Genomic DNA, 18,745 nt, shown 5'->3' with positions numbered 1-18,745 from the left:
TTCACGCAAGCATTTTCATATTCCAGAACCTAAAAAGCCTCCAGTTTTTGATCAGCCTCTTCAGCCTACAGTAGCAGAGGAAGGCGATACCATACAGCTCAGCTGCCATGTCCAAGGATCGCAGCCAATCCGGATTCAGTGGCTCAAGGCAGGGAGAGAAATAAGAGCTTCAGACAAATGCAACTTCAGCTTTGCTAACGGAGTAGCTCTTCTGGAACTTGCTGCAGTTACCAAATCTGATTCAGGAGAATATGTATGCAAAGCTTCAAATGCCGCTGGCACTGATACTTGCAAATCTAAAGTGACAGTTAAAGGTACAGTAATATGAAGAAAATCAAGGCATATGATGGAAACTTAAAACAAAATTCCATCCTTCTTTGTTTTCTGTGGAACAAAAATGTTAACAATCTAATAGCAAACAACTAGTATCTTTTAGTTCTTTGCAAAACTATACAATCTGGGAAGACAGTATATTTATCCATAAATTATACGTAAGTAGTGACATAAGCAGTGGGAGATCAAATTAATAGTATATTCTTATCAAAAGATTAAGAATTTAGTTTCTAAATCTAAACACTGAATTTAAGAAAAATGCAAGCTAAATCAGTGAAATTACGTGGACATGCATATTTTATGGAAAGGATTGGAACAGTGGTGTTTATTAAAGGAACATACAAAAGGAATTTGCTTGAGCATGTAGCCTTAGAGGGTAATTGCTTCAGGTCTTTTACAGCTCTAAGATATTCTGACGTTTTAGTTGAAAGTAAATATTGTCTTAGCATGAGTCCTTCCATGTAAGTCTTGTCTTACCATTTCATAAAAGACATAGAAGTTCAGTAAGAGGTAGACATAGTATCTTTTTCACTACATGGGTAGCCACAAGGCTAAGAACTACGCAAAATTAAAAAAAAAAAATAAAAAAATTAAAAAATTTAACAGATCACTGATAAAAAATGCAAGTAACTCTGAGGGTGAAATTTCCAGAAATAGAGAGAAAAGAGAATACCTCACTAAAAATTGATCCATTTTAGAAAAATTAGGCTTCTTGTTTGCATATCCATCTATGAATTTGCATCCATACATGCAGAATATAAATGACCTGACTGAAGTTAATGGACAGCACAATATGGCCCACAGTGTTCAGTTTCATCTGGGAAGAAAAATACAAGTTAATTAAAACCATGTGAAAGCATTTTACATTTTTATGTCTTGCATAAGATTTTGTTCCATCTGTGTAACTAATTCCTTTTTTCCTTTGAGAACATCATCATGTGTGAATATAAACTATTACATGAAAATACCTGCTTTAATTGTTTGACTTGTTTCTTAGAAAAACCAGCAGCTGCACCAGCAGCTAAGAAAGCAGAAGTGGAAGGAAAACTTTATTTTGTTTCAGAACCTCAGAGTATCAAAGTCATGGAAAGTAAGAACTCTTTTCAAAAAATACATTGTCTTCTATTTGCCTATACCTTTTGTTTGAGATTATGTCCTGCTGTCAGAGACAGCTAGAAAGACTTAACTTCCCCATTTGCATCTTTCTGCAGAGACTGTTGCAACATTTATTGCAAAAGTTGGAGGCGACCCAACTCCAAACGTTAAATGGATGAAGGGAAAATGGAGGCAACTCAACCAGGGAGGTCGTATTACAATCCAGCAGAGAGGGGATGAAGCAAAACTAGAAATAAAGGATGCAATAAAAACGGATTCTGGCATGTACAAATGTGTAGCTTTTAACCAACATGGTGAAATTGAGACAAGTGTAAACCTACAAGTTGAAGAAAGAAAGAAAGAAGTTGTTGAGGGGGATCTCAGGGCAAAACTAAAAAGGTATATGGAAAGGTTTTAAAGATTAATTTCCCATCAACACAAAAGAAACATTTTTATTATATATATCAGATAAAGATATAATTTTAAAATATTTGTTAAATATGAATAACTGTACTAAAAATAGAAGCATCTGACTAGACTAAACTAAAGGATTCTACAGCACAGGGCAGCTCTAAGCTGATTCATTTGTTCAGTGAACAACTTTCTAGGAGTGAAGCTTTATGTTTTTAACTTATGTCATTGATCTGAATAGCACTCCAACGAAAAGGAAGGAAGAAGAGGAAGAGCAACCTATTGATATCTTGGAACTTCTCAAAAATGTAGATCCCAAAGAATATGAAAAATATGCTCGCATGTATGGAATTACAGATTTCCGTGGCCTTCTGCAAGCTTTTGAGTTACTAAAGCAAACCCAGGCAGAAGAAAGCCATAGATTGGTAAGATACATTGTGACTGCAGCATTGGCCTTGTTAGGAATAACACAGTTGCTTTGAACAGACTTGGTGTCCATGCTCTGATGTTACTGTGTGTGCAGGAATTTCTGGTTGCTCTTTAAATCTTTTGCTGACAGTTCTTAATTTCTTGCATGCTCAAACTCAAGAATGAGGAATTGGCCTTCTGGCCAAGTATGTTCTGTCTTGACAACTTGGCGGCAATTTTTAAGACGGGAAGATATGCTAGTTACAATAGTTACATAAAATTTGATGTAAGAACTAATTCTTTGTTGGATAAACATGACAGCTTGACATTTAGTATCCTTTAATCTCTGAGTATATTCTGCCTTTTTCAAGGAAATTGAGCTCACAGAAAAAGCTCGAAGAGAAGATCAGGAGTTTGATGAACTTGTAGCTTTTATTCAGCAACGACTCTCACAGACAGAGGTAACATATTTCTGGACAGATTTTTAAAACATTTAAACCCATAACAGGGAAATTGAAACTAATTTGAACTAATATTTTCCAGCCTGTTACTCTGATCAAAGACATTGAAAATCAGACAGTTTTAACAGATGAGGATGCTGTCTTTGAATGTGAGATTAAAATTAACTATCCAGAAATTAAACTTTCATGGTACAAGGGAACCCAGAAACTGGACTCCAATGACAAATATGAAATCAGAATTGAAGGTGATCGCCACATACTGAGAATAAGGAACTGCCAACTTGAAGATCAGGGAAATTTCAGAATAGTGTGTGGACCACACATTGCCAGTGCCAGGCTAACTGTGATTGGTAAGTGTACTTTTGAAGCATGTATTTGAATTAATTTACACTTTAATTATGTCTGATGTCTGCTAAAATGTATGTTTTAACATGCTAATAGAACCTGCAGTTGAACGGCATCTTCATGACACTACTTTCAAGGAAGGAAACACATGCACGCTGTCTTGTCAGTTCTCTATCCCAAATGCCAAGTCTCAGTGGTATAGAAATGGGAGACCCATTAAGATAGGAGGGAGATACTCAACACAAGTCTCTGACAAAGTACACAAACTCATCATCAAGGATGTTAGAACAGAAGACCAGGGACAGTATACGTGCAAGCTTGACAATCTAGAAACAACTGCAGATCTGGCCATTGAAGGTTTGTAAACAGATATAGAATCTCTTTATTACTGTAGTGATAAGCAGTTTCTGGATGCTTCATTAACAGCACAAATGAAAATAAAAGGAATTTCTTAAAGAGATATTCCCAAACGTGGAAACGGACTAAACAAGAATTATGCGGTCCTTTCTCTTTGAGCAATATGTGACATACTTGTCTAAGTTAGTATTTTTAACTAAATCGTCATTACTAATGTCCCCTGGCCCTCAGACAATCTGAATCATACTTGCTTTTATTTTCTTTTTTCTCTGATATTCTTAATTTTCCTTGGATTTCCTCTTTTTCTTAAGTATTCTTTGTCTTTAGTTTCCTTAATGGCTTCTCTTGTATAATTTATCTGCACAGCAATCTTGTTATAGTTGTACTCTTATGTCTTATAATCTTCATTCTTACATAGAAAACTTCATAGAAGATGGAGTCCCTTTTTCTTACTCTACTTTCTCAATATCTGTTGTTACTATTTCTTATTATAATGTTGCTATGATTATGAAAATAATGAGAAGAAATTAGACAAGCTAAATGGCCTGGTGATGCATAATAATTGATGTATTTTTTGTTTTTAAAAACAGCGGAACCAATTCAGTTCACAAAGAGCATACAGAACATTGTAGTGAGTGAACACCAGTCTGCAACCTTTGAGTGTGAGGTTTCTTTTGATGATGCAGTTGTGACATGGTATAAAGGCCCCATTGAACTGAGAGAGAGTCCGAAGTACAGCTTCAGAAGTGAAGGACGCTGTCATTATATGACTATTCACAATGTTACTGCAGAAGATGAAGGTAAAATTGCGCAGAACATTTGTGCTGATGCCATTCTTTTATCTAATTTGGTTTGGTTTTTTTAATGATAAAGGCATATAAATATCAACATTCTTGGCTATTGCAGGTGTATATTCTGTAATTGCTCGTCTTGAACCCAGAGGAGAAGCAAGAAGCACTGCAGAGCTCTATCTGGTAACCAAAGGTTAGTGAATTTGCTAAATGAATTTGTGATCATAGACGTTTGCAAATTTGAGAGTTTGAAACGTGATTCCAGAAAAATAGATAGTCCTAAAAGAAATCTAATATTCTTTTGCAGAAATCAAACTGGAGTTGAAACCACCAGGTAAAGATCACAAGCAAGATTGGCACAAGATCGTGTTTGTATTCCATCACAGATTCAGTGCATTGCTCTGCTTTATTTTTTATTTTCAAATCATTTTTTCCTGGTTACAGTAAGTCAAAGCTACACCCTGAAAAAATATTCCTCATCCATAGATATGAGGATCTATTTATTCTCATAAACAGTGGCAATGAATACTGTGATAACTCCAAAATCAGTGATATTAATGTGTTCTGGGGTCCTATTTTGTCCGATTTGGGAAGCCACATTCTCTAAAACACAGAAGTTTATTTGTGTTTGAATGACTGAGGAACAGAACAAAGAGATACCAATGAAAAGATTCAATGTCTTCTGCACAACTGAAAAAAAAGTAACCGAAGAGGCAATATGGGTGGCAATCATCTACTTCTGATATATAATGATCTTCTTTTCTGAATGCTCTTAAGAGCCTACTCCAAAAATGGTGCAAGAATTATTTAGAAATAAAATGAAACAGTGTAGAGTCTGTTCAGACTGAAAGTTTAATGCAATTAGTTATCTATAGGTCTGCTATCTTATTCTTAGGAACAAGCTAGAATCCTTGTATTCTGGAACAAAAAGATTAAAGCATCATGAACTACTGTTCTGGGGGACAGCATCTTCTAATTTATTTTTTTTATTAAGTCAATTAAACATTTTGATTTTCTAGATGTTCCTGATGCCAAGGTTGCAGTTCCACCTCAAAAACCAGCTGAAGGTAGGGTAACAAACCATACTTGTTCTATAGTGCTGTTTTATACCTGCACTGAAGCAGCAGACCAGTGGGAACATCAGAGAAAAAAATCTTAGGCAGTTCAGTGATAGATCTAGTTTATTGTCTCTATACAAATATTATATGACCAAGGCTTGGCTTGGATAGGCTTTTTTTGCTGTGTGGAAGGTGAAAACTATACACAGGTAGTGGTAGGAATTAAGCCTTTTCTTAAAAAGAGTTTGTCCTTTCTATCTTGTTTTCCTATCAGTCTCCTGTTCGTTTCATCTTCCTTTTTTCCCCCTCATTTTCCTCTTCAGATCATTCTTTATTTTCACCTTTTCTTCTTTTTGCCACAGAAATATCTTTTTAAAAAGCTATCTGAATTACTAGCGTTTGGGGAAAAAAATGGAAAATAAAATATAAATATTATTTTACAACCATACAATAGATTGCATGCTTGTTGCAAATGGTCTCTCCCCATGCTCTGGTATTGGACTACATCCTACAAACATTACATCTATTTCTGTTACATTCAGTAGTTTACAATGCACCTTAGAAGTTCAGTCTTCTTGGTTTCATTTCCAGGATGATTTAGTAAATGCTTGCAGAGACAGCAGGAGGGGAAAGATTTGATATTTAGATGAATTTCTATCAGCAAAGATAGGAGAGTTACAGCAGTAAAGAAAATAAAGCTAAGAAGGGTCAGGGTTCAAATAAAGATAGGCTGGGGGTTCCCACTCAAAATATATTCTTCCAGCTACAGTAAACTGTCAGAATGAGCACCATGTTTGCTTTTATTCTGCAGCTGCAATAAAATAATCTCATCTATTGTCCAAATGCACTACGGTTTTCTTCATTTACAAGAAAACATCGTACTCACATTTTATTTTAAATTTTTCATTTTTCCTACAAGATGCCCCTATTCCTATTCTTCTGCCTCTTGTTCCACCACCAGAGGAGAAAAAGCCAGGTAAGAATATTTAAAGTATTTGGACAGTGTGTACATGTTTCATTATGACTGTTGGTTTTTATTTATTTTTTTAATTAAATTTTAAAATACATTGTTTTTAAGCAGAAAAAAAGGTTCTAGTAAAGAAAGTCTCCAAAAAGGTGGTTAAAAAGGGTCCTGAAGAAGTCCCACCACCTAAAGGTAACTTTTTCCTTTTTTTAAATAATGTTTCTAAATACAGTAAAATTACCTTTTGGAAAGAAGACAATTTGTTTCAAATTAACTTGAAGGAATCAAATCTGTTTGATTTTCATCTTTATGTTAAGAACATACACATTTAAAATTAAGCTGATTATGACTGCTTAAAAACCAGTCACTTCTTTAAACCAACTGTGAGGGTGAAATAATTTTAACTATGAACATCCAATACACCTTGCAAATTCCAGACTATGATAAAAATTTTTTTTTTGTTTTTTTGGTTTTTTTTGTAAGTTCCTGAGGTGCTGCCAGAAAAGCCCAAAGAGATCAAAATAACATCCATGGCAAGGAGAGAAGAGATTCATGAAGAAAAGATGGAAACATATGTAAAGCCCAAAGAACCTTATGAAGAATGGGAAGAAGATTATGGAGAAGACCATGAGTATTATGTCAAGGAAGAAGGCTACGATGAAGGGGAAGAGGAATGGGAAGAAGCTTATGAGAAAAGAGAAGTGACTTATGAAGAAAAACGAATCATTCATGAAGAAGGTATTTTAAATTATCATACCGTTTTATTTCTTCTATTTTCTTGTATTTATTGTTAAGGCCCAAAAATTTTGAGCCAGACAGTATTTTCTGGATTTTTTTTTTTTTTTTTTGTTACAATAACTTGAACATTAATGTGCTGCCAAGTTTTAACTGGCACTTGATGATAAGGGAAGGACTAGTAGTCAAGGTATAGATGCCAATATAAATTATTATACTATTGTTCGGTTGCCAATGGACTTTGCAGGTTGGGACATCTTTAAAACCATCTAGTTTTAAAAAAGCATCTTTTAACATTTAGATGTTAAAAAACATCTAAAATGAGTATGTAGTTTGTAAGGATATGTGTCATTTTTAGTTGTTTTCGATATTTATTCTAACATTTTAATGTATTCTAGCTGAACTTGATTTAGGTTAAATGTTTCACACATTAATTGCTTGATGTTAATGCCTGTATTTTGCAATTCCTTGCATACTTTGACTATCTTGGGTAGTAGTAATATGTATATCTCTAAGAAACAGAATTTGGTTCTGATGGGAAACCATCCAACTTGGAAATAAGCTGAAAATTTTACTGCAACAATTGGATCTCCAAAGCTCTGTGTGTGTTTTTCAACTCATAAGCTTATAATGGTATAACTAATAACTTTTTTTGTGTATTGAGCCTTTAGACAGTGCATTTTTCATCATTCAGAGATGTTGTTATTTTTAAAGTGGTTGAAGTTCCTAAGAAGCCTGTGCCTGAGCGAAAACCACCAGTAATTGCAGCTGAAAAGAAGGAAAAGAAAGAAGTAACAGTTCGTAAAGGTATGACTTTCCTTCAAAACTAGCAGGAACATGCAGACTAAGATCTCACATGCATTTCTTTCTAGCTGAACTGTGGTTGTTATTCACTTTTCCTTGAAAAGGAGAGAATTCTCTTTATGTTGGGGAGTGACATGAGCAAGCCTCATGGCAACCCTTCCTCTTTTTCCACCTCATATTTTCAAGCAGAGAGAGAATAGTGGCTATGGTGGTTGAAGCAAACCAGGAATTGCTGACAAAATCAAACTGAGCTTCAGCTGTCTTTCCTTCTCACTGTATATTAGCCTTGGGCATGGGTGGTGCTTCTGAGCCAGTGAACACTGCACTTCTAAGAAGTGTCCTCCATTTAGATCACTGCATATCTCTCAAGGGAGGGTAGGCCTGATCACCTGTTTCACAGGTGCCTTTACCACCACTGTTCACCACTAATGAACAGTGCACTGAACAATGCACAGGATGAGCAAAGATTATAACATTCTAAACAAGAAAACAGCCAGTTCTATCTGGTTTGTGTCCAGAAAATAATTTGCAAGATGATTTAAACAATAAATATCTCTGAATCGCTTACAGTTGTCAAGAAACCTGTCGATGAAAAAGTCGAGATAACCACTCAGAGGGTTGCAGAAGAAAAAGTCAAACAGGCTGAGGGTAACTACTGTTTAATTCCCTTAATGTCATCTTTACATGAAAGTAGCATCTGTTGTTACTTAGCTGATCTACATGTGCTTTGTCTTCATCTAACATGGGTTTTATCAATTTTTCAGTCTTTGAAACATCTAATAAAAGCTGTATAAAAGGAAGATTAAAAGCTTTTCAGGGAAAAATACTAAATGCAGACTCTAACTACCAGTGCTTTAAGAAAGGGAGTGTATAATTTCACTGGGTAAAATTGTATGTTCCACTCTAAGCTGAAGATGTGAAATCCACATCTTCCTCAGATTTCCATCTTGAGCTGTCTACCTGGATGTCTTGGTTAATTGTTTGGTTATGAAATAAAGATGCCCACTTATTCTCTTGCTAACCACCTCCTCTTGTATAGCATTTCCCATTCTGCAGCAGGAGTCTGTTGGGTGCAGTTCAATATATGTCAGCATATGATCTGTGTACTAAACACCCTGAGTTACCCAGGCCCTCTAGAAAGTAAAAAAAAAAACAAACAAAAAACCAAAACAACCCAAAAGAAGCAAACACATTCCTTCTGTTTCTTTGCATGGTCCCAAGGAGCCTGACTTAGCTACTGAGTTAGATTATGTTTGTCTTGTTTTTTCAACATCATTGCTAGATAGCTGTAGACTTCTTTTGATGTCTTTGCCAAATATATGATTGACAAAATTTTAATGCCAACAGTTACCAAGAAAGTTCTGCCACCAAAACCTACACCAATGATCGTTGAGGAAAAAGTTATGAAAAAGGAAGGTACAGATGATCATCTTTTGATTGCAGTTTACATTTTTTCCAGCACTGCGTGTTCTTGTGCTTCTTGTGAATATGTGGGCCTGTGTGTATGCACCTGAATCTACTGTACTAGTCATGCTGTGACTGCTCTCAGTGTTTAAATAGTATGTGTACCATGCTTTTATCTTTCACAAAGTATGTTTTTAACGTGTTTGTGGCTAGCCTTTTGATTATTCTTTAAACAGCCTATAGGATATTGCAGTGTGATTTAGCTTTTTCTTCATCTATTCTGCCTGCTGGCCTATGCTTACATAATAAGGGCCTAGTGCCCCAAAATTTATTTGAAGAATCACCTTTTGAATTCTTCTGATATACTATATCCAAAAGCCTGTGCATGCATTTATTTTAAATTTTCAGGTTAAAGGTGTCTATGTCTTTAGTCTTTAACACTAATTGTTATACCTGTATGCTTGGGTTTTGTTCAGTATTTTAGAATATGAATACTGACTGTCTAAATATGTCTAAGTCTTAAATGTACAGTACAGATACACACTTGAGAAAAGCTCACATGCTGACTACCACTAATGTGTATCTAGAATATAAAATACTAAACCCAAATCCTATCTTTAAAGTACCGACAGTAGAAACATGGACTGTTTCAGAAGAAAAGATGTCGGTTTCTGTCCACAGAGAAGAAGAATATTCATATGTCACAGGTATGTACAAAACCAAAAATCTGTGCACCCAAATAAAAACAATCTTTCAATCCTACTAGATTTTCTTTTAATCTGTTTTTATGTATGGCAGATTACATATTTAGACACATTTTATTTGTCTTTCAGTATGCATTGCTTCTTTTTGTTCATTGTGTTATGTAGCCTCAGTTCTCTTTAGACTGGTAGAAGTCAACATTTCATCTATTTTATCTTAACATTGTCCAAATGCTTTTCTTTGAAGAGCCAACAGAGCGTGAGAAAACAGTTGAAGAAAGATTCTTTGAAGCTGTTTACCCAATTGAAGGTAGATTGATTAACAATGAGAGGCTAATCAATATTTAAGATGTTTAAAACAATTTGAATCTCTAGTTAATCAAAACTCAGTGTGAGATTTGCACATACTGTTGGTTTTCTAGATGACTTTTTTTACATATTAGCATATGTGTTTCAGTGACCTTTGTGTACTGGACACATAATATCTTCTTAAAAGCTTTTCACATTTACTGTGGATGTTGATATTTCCTATCTCCAAATTTAATATCTTTAAAATTCCTATTGTAGCACATGAGGAAGTCGAAGAGGAGGAGGAGGAAGTAATTTCTACAGAGCTTGAGATCCCTCACGTTGAAGGTGAATAAAATCTTTGTATCATCATGCACTCATTTTTTCTGAACTTTCATGTTGTCTGTCTTGACCACTCTTTATCAAAGGATAGCATGTCAGAAGTGAGTTCTTTCCATCTCTCTGTGGCTCTACTCTCAAAAGTTCAAGCCCTATTGAATTTCTAAGTCTAATTCTTCTTCAGCACTGCTTTAAATAATTCTTTGAATAGCTTTTTGTGAGATGAGCATATTCTACTTGTTTGATAAAGCAGCATATTTTTTACATATAGTGTTTGCTTATACAGCGTGTTGAAAGTAGCCTACTGTGATTTATTACCAAATATTTTTACCATCTCCTAAGTGTTCACCACCTGTCTCTTTAAAGTGCCTGAGATACCCCAGAGACATGTTCCAGAAGAAAGAAAGCCTGTTCCTGTCCCTAAAAAAGAAGCTCCACCAGCTAAAGGTATTTCTACTGCCCTAGTAAAACCAACCAACCAAACAAACAAAAAAACCCCAAAACCAAACAAATTGTCTTTCCTTATATTGTTCATGTTTTCTTGAATTTACTCTCTATGTGGCTTTGGTTTTGCGTTATCTCCATATGCATTATTTGATTTTGCATTATCTCCGTACTTTCGCTTTTTCACTTGTGCTACAACTTAGCTTACAGCTTGCATTTGTCTCAGCTTTGGCCCTTCTCTTTCCTAACAACCTTGTGCTTGTTGTTTGTATTTAGATTGTGTGGCTTTTGCGTGCAAGGGTAGGGTGTTTTCACTTCAACAGAATACCATGAAAGGTGATAGTGCAGAAATGTTAACACTGGAATTTTATACTGTATCATAGTGTCTTTCTCATATAGTCCAATGTATGTCCAAAAGGCTGTGCATTCTATTGTGTTGCAGTGCTCAGCTCCTTGTCCAGACACTGTGTTCTTATAAAGCAATCTTGGTTTACTGAAATCTGAATAAGTGATCCAAAAACTAAAGCTGTCTCACTTTGACAATGTTTTCCAAAGTGCCTGAAGTCCCTAGGAAACCAGTTCCAGAAAAGAAAGTTGCTGTTGCTAAAAAGGAGGTGGTTCCCCCAGCAGAAGGTACAGCATCTTCTGAATGCGGGCTTTAACCAGTCCTGTACTATTGTGCTATTTTTCTAACTACTGTTCACTTCTCAATATAAGCATATGATAAATACAATCTGTGTGTTATGTTGTATGTCTGTTCTCATCTAAGACAAACTCAAAAGCCTTAGAAAGATGACTTAAACAAATTATAGTACCCTTAAAGTTCCTGAAATGCCTAAAAAAAGCTGTTCCTGAAGAAAAGTACATGTTCCTGTTCCCAAAGAAGAACTTTCACATGCCAAGGCTGTACTTAGCGATGGAGTGTACATGTACATGTACCTGTTTAGTATCTTTTTATGTTTTGGGGTTTTTTTTGTTAAACATGTTTGTGTTAGAAATTGATTTTTTAATTTATAATTCTCTGTGCTTATATAACAGTTTTTAAAGCCAGGTAACATACCTGAGCCGCTCTTTCTTCAGTTAAGAAATCAGTCTTAAGGAACTTGACAAGCTTCCAGAGACTGTTTTTTTGGGGGTTTTTTTCCAAATATATGTTGGTCTTGTCTTGTGTCTATGTTAAGTGTATGAATGTGTTATGTGGTGTGTCTTGATATTCTTATAAGTGGATAAGTGAAATTCTATCATACTCCAATAAATCTTTGAAATACAGAATTCGGTTTTCTTACGTTTTATCTTTTTTAAGTGCCAGAGGTGCCTAAGAAAGCTCCCCCAGAGAAAAAAATTGCTATTCCAAAACGAGAGGAAGCACCACCACCTAAAGGTACTCTTCTAGAACTAACATTTGTTTCTTGTTATTTTAAGTGTTTTGATTCGGTCCAATTTTTGTTTTAACTGTTAAGTGAATCTGGTTTTAGTTGTACTTCAGTTACATTAGCTATGTATCTTTTGTGTTAGTTTTGTGGATAACTGTGTTATAGATGTGGTCTTAAAAACCCCGTAATGTTAGTTACTTAATATTATTATAATTCATATCTCTGAAGTGCCAGAAGTACCTAAGAAACCAGCTCCAGAAGAAAAAATACCCCATGTTCCTAAAGTAGAAGAAGCTCCACCTGCAAAAGGTACAATATTGGTCACTGTAATATTGTTTATTGTAATCTTTAAAACATTGTATTTGTCTCAGCTGGCTCAGCTGTGTTTTGTAAGCAACATATGTCCATGTGTAATCTTTTTGAATGATACATTTCTGTTACGTGATGCTTTTGCCAGTTTTGCACTTTATATGTCCTAAAACCAAATACTTTTTTTTTAAGTGCCTGCAGTTCCTAAGAAACCTATCCCTAAAGACAGAGTATCTCCTGCTGTTCCTAAAAAAGTTGAGGTTCCTCCAGCTAAAGGTATGCTTTCCATTAGACTGAAAGTATATGCTGTTTCTCAGTTTCTGTTTATATGTTCTGTATTGTTATCAGTAATTGATTTGTGCTTCCTCTGTGAATTTTGCTGGTCTGATTTAGTGACTGTGAATCATTACAGTATGTTGTATGTGTTGTGAAATACATATAAAAATATTATTTCTGAATATTGAATTTCTGTTATGTGTTATGAGCTCAGTACCCTTAAGCAATTATTTGAAAACTTAGATTTAGCATTTTCCAACATTGCTTTCACAGTGAAATTAGAAAAGCATACATTTAATATTATCTTTCAAAGTGCCTGAAGTGCAGAAGAAAGCCACTTTTGAAGAAAGAGTACTTATTACAGAAGAAAGAATATCTGTTGCCATTCCAGAGGCAATCCCACCGCCTGAAGGTACACTATAAACAGACAATAGGGAGAAACTTATGCTTTGTCTGCAAGTCTGTTGTTCTAAGACCAAGATCAAAATACACAAAAATTCTGTGCTAGTTATCTTGTCTGAGTTTTGTGTTGAACATTTTACAGACTAGCAGGTGGTTAAGAGCCTCCTGAGTGCCGTTTCCCATTTCAGTCTTGAATGCCAGGATCCCATCCTAATGACATGAATGGAAACTCTACCATTGAATACAATGATCTTTGGATCAGGCTTTCATGAAATCATAGTAAGAAGTATGGATGTACAGTGTTGAGATTAGACTCCGCTAATTAGGACTGTAACCGTCCATTTGTCATACCCCCTACAAAGTTCTCTGTAGCCCTGCAGATAACAATACTATTTCTCCCTGCAGTGTTAGCTTCTCACCAGCACTTTTAGTTCACATTCTCATACGCAGGGAGAGTCGAGATCAGTTGTTTTAAGTTAGCATAATTCGACAAAATATCTGCTTCAAGATAGCTGAAATAAACATTTTGACTGTTTTTATATACCATTAATAACTAGCCAGTCAAGACAGTTTACATATTCTATTAAAAGGCATAAATGTGTTTTTAAAAGCAGATATGTAAGTTATCTATCTAAAATATGAACATACAAATATATATATTCATATAGATACGTGCAGTGTTGATTTCTGTTTGTCTTCTGCAAATTAACCTTTTACCTCAGAACATGCTGATGATTTCCCTGATACAGTCACGTTTGTAGATGTGTACAAGCCAAACTTTCCTTTCAATTCCTGACCTATCCTTCTCATCTTGATCTTGATCCTGTCCTTCTTACCTTCATGTAGTTGGATCAAGGAGCAACTTCTAACTCTTTGACTGTTGTTCCCCGCCCCCTACTCCCTCAGCTGTTGTGATGGGGAAGTTTGGGAAGCTGAGGCATTCTGATGGACTGACAGTTGACCAGTGAAGGATATTTGGGAGATACAACAGCACACAATAGGGTACATGGGCCATGCACAAAACACAGCATTCAGAATAAATCATACATATGTGTGTGTACAGCATTTTCTGTATTGTATCTGTCATTGTCATATAGAACTTTTAAGAATTGATCTTCACCTTCTCCATCCATCAATCCCTCCATCCATCCACTAAAAATACTAAAACTAATAATTTTCTTTAAAGAACCAACAGTTGAAGAATGGGCTGAAGAAGAAATGGAGGAAGTGTCTGTTTCCATTCAGAGAGAAGAGATTTCTGAAGGTACGACCACAACTCAGGAATACTAGGCAAAAGCAAAAAGTAATTTATTTTTTTATACCAAAACCAGTGTGGATTAATATCTATTCATAAAGAAAATTTTACAACTATATAAATGTTTCATATCATATAAACTTTAATGCTAAGAAGGTCTACAATTTCTATCACTTGCTTTTGAAAAGTGTAGTAGTTAATCCTGTTTATATACAGTGAAAATAATAAGGTATCTCTTGGATGACAAGAATTCTCAGGTCTTCCTTTTTTTTTTTTTTTAATTTACAAAAATTCCCTGTTGGAAGTTCGTCTTTCAGCAGGTTGCCTCGATGAAGTAAAGGTCCTTCAGAATATCATGGTGCACTCTAATTTCTCAGATCATTTCGTCATAAAACGACTAAATTGTTACCACCTGTAAGTTTATTGGTGGTAATGTAATGCTGTGAAGGATGCTAACTTACACTGATTGACTCAATTTCCGTTACAAGTGATACCATATAAAGTATTTTCAAGGAATGGCTTTAGTCAAGGAGTTTTCTTGGTGTTTGGGAGAAAGGCTTTCTCAAAGTGAACATATTCCAACATTAGTGAACTAGTGGACACAGGACTGGAAAGTACTGATCTAGTACTTCAAATGCTAAGCATTTTCAAATTCCACAGAAATACAAGATGAGAGCTCAATCTCAGTTTGTTTAAGTTGCTTGGAGTTTTTCCATTGGCTTCAGAGGGAGCAGGATGGTTTGAAGGTAGATTTTGTAATACCAGAGCTATCTGTTAATAAAGCACTTTGCTTATTCTTGTCTTACAAATATTTTGTTGCTTACCAGGACCATAAAGACAGTAATAACTGCCAAACACTTAAACTCAAGGTTTTTTATTTTACTTTTTTTAAGTGACTGAAGAAGAGTCTTACTACATAGAGGAGAGGGTAACTGTTCCTAAAAGAGAGGAAGTCCCACCCACTAAAGGTATAAGTTCTTTTCATTACAAAATATTTGTTGTTTCATCCTACTGAGTGTTGTGTTGCCACTATATGTTTATCTCCATTTGTGTTTTTTGTATTAAGCAAATGTGTCCATGTTATAGTGATACTACTCCTCTTTGTAAAACTATATACTGTAATCTTTTAAAGTGCCTGAGAAGTATAGGAAAGTTGTCCCCGAACCAAAAGTTCCAGCTGCCAGTAAAGAAGCTCCAGGATTTAAAGGTATAAACTAGTTCTTGACGTGGGTGATGTAACTTCGAGGGAATTATGTTTGGTTTACTGTCTTATTTGTACATGTTGATGTGGATAGTGTTTGCTTCTAGTGATGAATGTTTGTCTCATATTCCATCTTGTACTACAAAAAGTATGATTTGTGTTAACACGGTAAAACACATTGTGTTTTAGTAGACAATTAGAACTGTTACACCTTAATATTCTTTCTCATCTTCCTTCTCATCTTACTCATTTTTCTAAAGTTCCTGAAGTTCATAAGAAAGCAGTTCCTAAAGAGAAAGTACCTGTCCCTGTGCCAAAAAAAGTGAAGGCTCCACCAGAAAGAGGTATATCAATATTTTGTCCCTGTTGAAAAAATGGGGATTTTGCTCCATTCAGTCTTTAAGAAATATGCATGTTAATAAAATATAAATCTTATATATCAGCTTTCTTCAACATTAAACATGTACTTATGTCCGTTTGTCTACAATGTGGCCTGTAGCCTGTGTCATCTTGATGAGATTTATGTGTCGTTTCTTCTTTTATCTTATGCGTGTTGGTGAAATCAATCAAATTTTCTAAACTTGCACAATCTTTTTTAAGAACCTGCAGAAGAACGGGTGCCCACTTTTGAGATAGAAGTTGAAGAACCTCCATCAACCAAAGGTAAACGAACTGAGAATATTGTTACCGTGGAGATTTTTTTGTTTGACCTTAGAGTATTTGTGTTTAGGCATTTTACTTAAATAATGTTTATGTTTGTTAGTATCTGTAACCTCTGTCTGGATCTCCCCTTTCTTTTGACTATTTACTCGTCTTTGTTCTATGGCTGTAAAGTACACTCTTCTGCAGTGTCTCATTTTTGTTGCTGCTGAAGTTTATTTATCATTTTCTTTTTAAAAAATCAGATTAAGTGGAAAAAGCTTACAAATGTCTGCATTTCAAATATTGCAATTATTCTTACACTGATTATTTTTAAGTGACTGAAGTGCAGAGAAAAATTATTACAGAAGAAAAAGTTGCAGTTGCTAAAAAAGAGGAGACTCTACCAAAAAGAGGTATATAATTTTTCAGAACTACGCAAGAGAAATCTTGTTTCAGAATACTGATTTATTTTTATAATGCCTAATTGTCTAACACAAGCAGTAATGTTCAGTGTTTGCTGTCTTTTTCTTATTTGTCTTGAGGAAATATCAAGTCTCTGCATTTGTGTTTTGTCATATGATTAAGTTCATAAACTGTGATTAATTCAAACTCTTTTAAAATAAACTTTTTTTATACAAAATTCCAGTAGTGCCCAAGAAGCCTGTGCCAGAAGAGAAAGTACCTGTTCCAATTTCACGGAAAGTAGCAGCTCCACCAGCTAAAGGTATACAAGTCATTTTGAAAGTAGAGAAGGCTTCTAAATATCAGTTGTCCGTGTGCATCATACTCACTATATGCTCAGTTAATCAAATCCTAGTCTCTCCTGACTTGATTATAAATGAAGAGGACCTTCTTCTCTGCAGAAGAATGCAGAAGGTGACCGAGAATAGTCACACACCTGCATACTTTGCATTTTCTAGCCACTGTTTAACTTCATTGATCACTCTGGCTGCTTAAGAGCTTTGGAAAGCAGAGTGAAGACATTTACTCAGTGAAGAAGTTAAATAAATATGAACACATTTAGAATAAAGTTATCAATGTTTTCTAACATTGGCAATATTCAGTGAAGGGTTTCCAATTTTAAAATATGTTCTCTGTTTCTCTGATTTTCTTGTGTTTGAAAAGTGATTTTGTTATATATCGTATATGTGTGGTTTTCTGTGGTTTAATTATGTTTCTGAAGGGCCTAGAGGCAAATTACTTACATCTTACTTTCATCTCAATCATTGAATTTTATTTCGTGATGTGTGAATATGCTGTGTGCTTTTTGATGTGTTTTGGTCTACATATCTGTTATTCTAATACTAAATGTATTATTTTAGTAGATATTATTTTATCAGTAACTAAATTTCTGCTGTTACTAAAATTGCACCGTGTTTCAATGTGTCTAATTTATCTAGGGAATTTATTTCTGGAACCCCCCAAATGAGTCATCTTCAAGATACTGAATGCATTAAAGTTTCAGCGGGTCATTTTTTCTGTTAATGTAAATATCTCTATGTTTGTATGTCTGGTGTGATTGTTGTGTTTATTACAAGTATCTTTGCTATGTAAATGTGTACTATTTCCCCATGATTGTTTGTCCATAACTCTTCATGAACATCACAAACTTCAGAAAGTGTGTGATTTCTTTTAGAATTGATTGTTCTTACAATTACTATCTTTAAAGTGCCAGAAGCAGCAAAGAAGATTACCAGAGAAGAAAGAGTATCTGTTGCTGTTCCAAAAAGAAAAGTGTCTCCACCACCAGAAGGTACTCCTGCCCATGGATAAATCTATGAGCAGACTATCCTCATGCAATACTGACAGAGCTTCAAGCCTGCTGGTCTGGCGCCTTTCTTGAAGTTCTAATGTTAGAATCATAGAATCATTTAGGTTGGAAAAGACTCTTAAGATCATTGAGTCCAACTGTTAACTTAACACTACGAAGTCCACCACTGTGTTTCACCATAGTCCCAAGGGAACCTTATCAGAGTCTTTGAGAAACATTAGAGAGATATTTTTCACAGTTACTCTGGGTGTGGGAAGTGTCAGGAAATAAAAACTAGTTTTCAAAGAAACCCCAAATGGAATAGTTATTATTGTACATGATACTCCATCAGAAAAAAATATTAACATTAGACTCTGTCTTTGAAGTACCAACAGAAGAAGAGCACTGGGCTATGTCAGAGGAAGTATCCATTTCTCTTCACACAGAAAAGGAGATTTCATACACAGGTATGAATGTACTAAAAAGATTCTATGTCCAAATTTACATCTTGTCATATACTTAGAAACAAACAAACAAACACAAACAACAACAACAACAACAAAGACAACAGAACACAATTTCACGTTTGTCTCGCTCCA

General features: G+C 34.9%; 1 protein-coding gene across 1 annotated transcript in view; it reads left to right on the top strand.

The window, feature by feature from the left end:
• TTN (titin) overlaps positions 1–18,149 on the top strand; it is a gene marked incomplete at its 3' end in the record, with an annotated part of 102,830 nt that extends 84,681 nt beyond the window's left edge. The window contains exons 96-126 of the mRNA XM_010074370.1: positions 27–314; positions 1,331–1,423; positions 1,545–1,827; positions 2,081–2,264; positions 2,619–2,708; positions 2,791–3,058; positions 3,150–3,410; positions 4,001–4,210; positions 4,317–4,394; positions 4,509–4,535; positions 5,221–5,268; positions 6,179–6,235; positions 6,341–6,415; positions 6,707–6,961; positions 7,673–7,765; positions 8,333–8,410; positions 9,110–9,178; positions 9,790–9,873; positions 10,115–10,177; positions 10,435–10,503; positions 11,494–11,571; positions 12,242–12,319; positions 12,540–12,620; positions 12,813–12,896; positions 13,210–13,308; positions 14,485–14,562; positions 15,447–15,521; positions 15,686–15,760; positions 16,355–16,417; positions 17,043–17,120; positions 18,033–18,149. Of these exons, the coding sequence (XP_010072672.1) occupies positions 27–314; positions 1,331–1,423; positions 1,545–1,827; positions 2,081–2,264; positions 2,619–2,708; positions 2,791–3,058; positions 3,150–3,410; positions 4,001–4,210; positions 4,317–4,394; positions 4,509–4,535; positions 5,221–5,268; positions 6,179–6,235; positions 6,341–6,415; positions 6,707–6,961; positions 7,673–7,765; positions 8,333–8,410; positions 9,110–9,178; positions 9,790–9,873; positions 10,115–10,177; positions 10,435–10,503; positions 11,494–11,571; positions 12,242–12,319; positions 12,540–12,620; positions 12,813–12,896; positions 13,210–13,308; positions 14,485–14,562; positions 15,447–15,521; positions 15,686–15,760; positions 16,355–16,417; positions 17,043–17,120; positions 18,033–18,149 (3,579 nt within the window). The remainder of the gene's footprint in view (positions 1–26; positions 315–1,330; positions 1,424–1,544; positions 1,828–2,080; positions 2,265–2,618; positions 2,709–2,790; positions 3,059–3,149; positions 3,411–4,000; positions 4,211–4,316; positions 4,395–4,508; positions 4,536–5,220; positions 5,269–6,178; positions 6,236–6,340; positions 6,416–6,706; positions 6,962–7,672; positions 7,766–8,332; positions 8,411–9,109; positions 9,179–9,789; positions 9,874–10,114; positions 10,178–10,434; positions 10,504–11,493; positions 11,572–12,241; positions 12,320–12,539; positions 12,621–12,812; positions 12,897–13,209; positions 13,309–14,484; positions 14,563–15,446; positions 15,522–15,685; positions 15,761–16,354; positions 16,418–17,042; positions 17,121–18,032) is intronic.
• Positions 18,150–18,745: the final 596 nt, after the last annotated feature.

The sequence above is a fragment of the Pterocles gutturalis genome, unplaced genomic scaffold (genome assembly GCF_000699245.1).
Source record: "Pterocles gutturalis isolate BGI_N339 unplaced genomic scaffold, ASM69924v1 scaffold17022, whole genome shotgun sequence".
In the NCBI taxonomy this organism is placed as follows: domain Eukaryota; kingdom Metazoa; phylum Chordata; class Aves; order Pterocliformes; family Pteroclidae; genus Pterocles; species Pterocles gutturalis.
The sequence above is the reverse complement of the archived record's forward strand: the minus strand, read 5'-3'. Positions and strand labels throughout refer to the sequence as shown.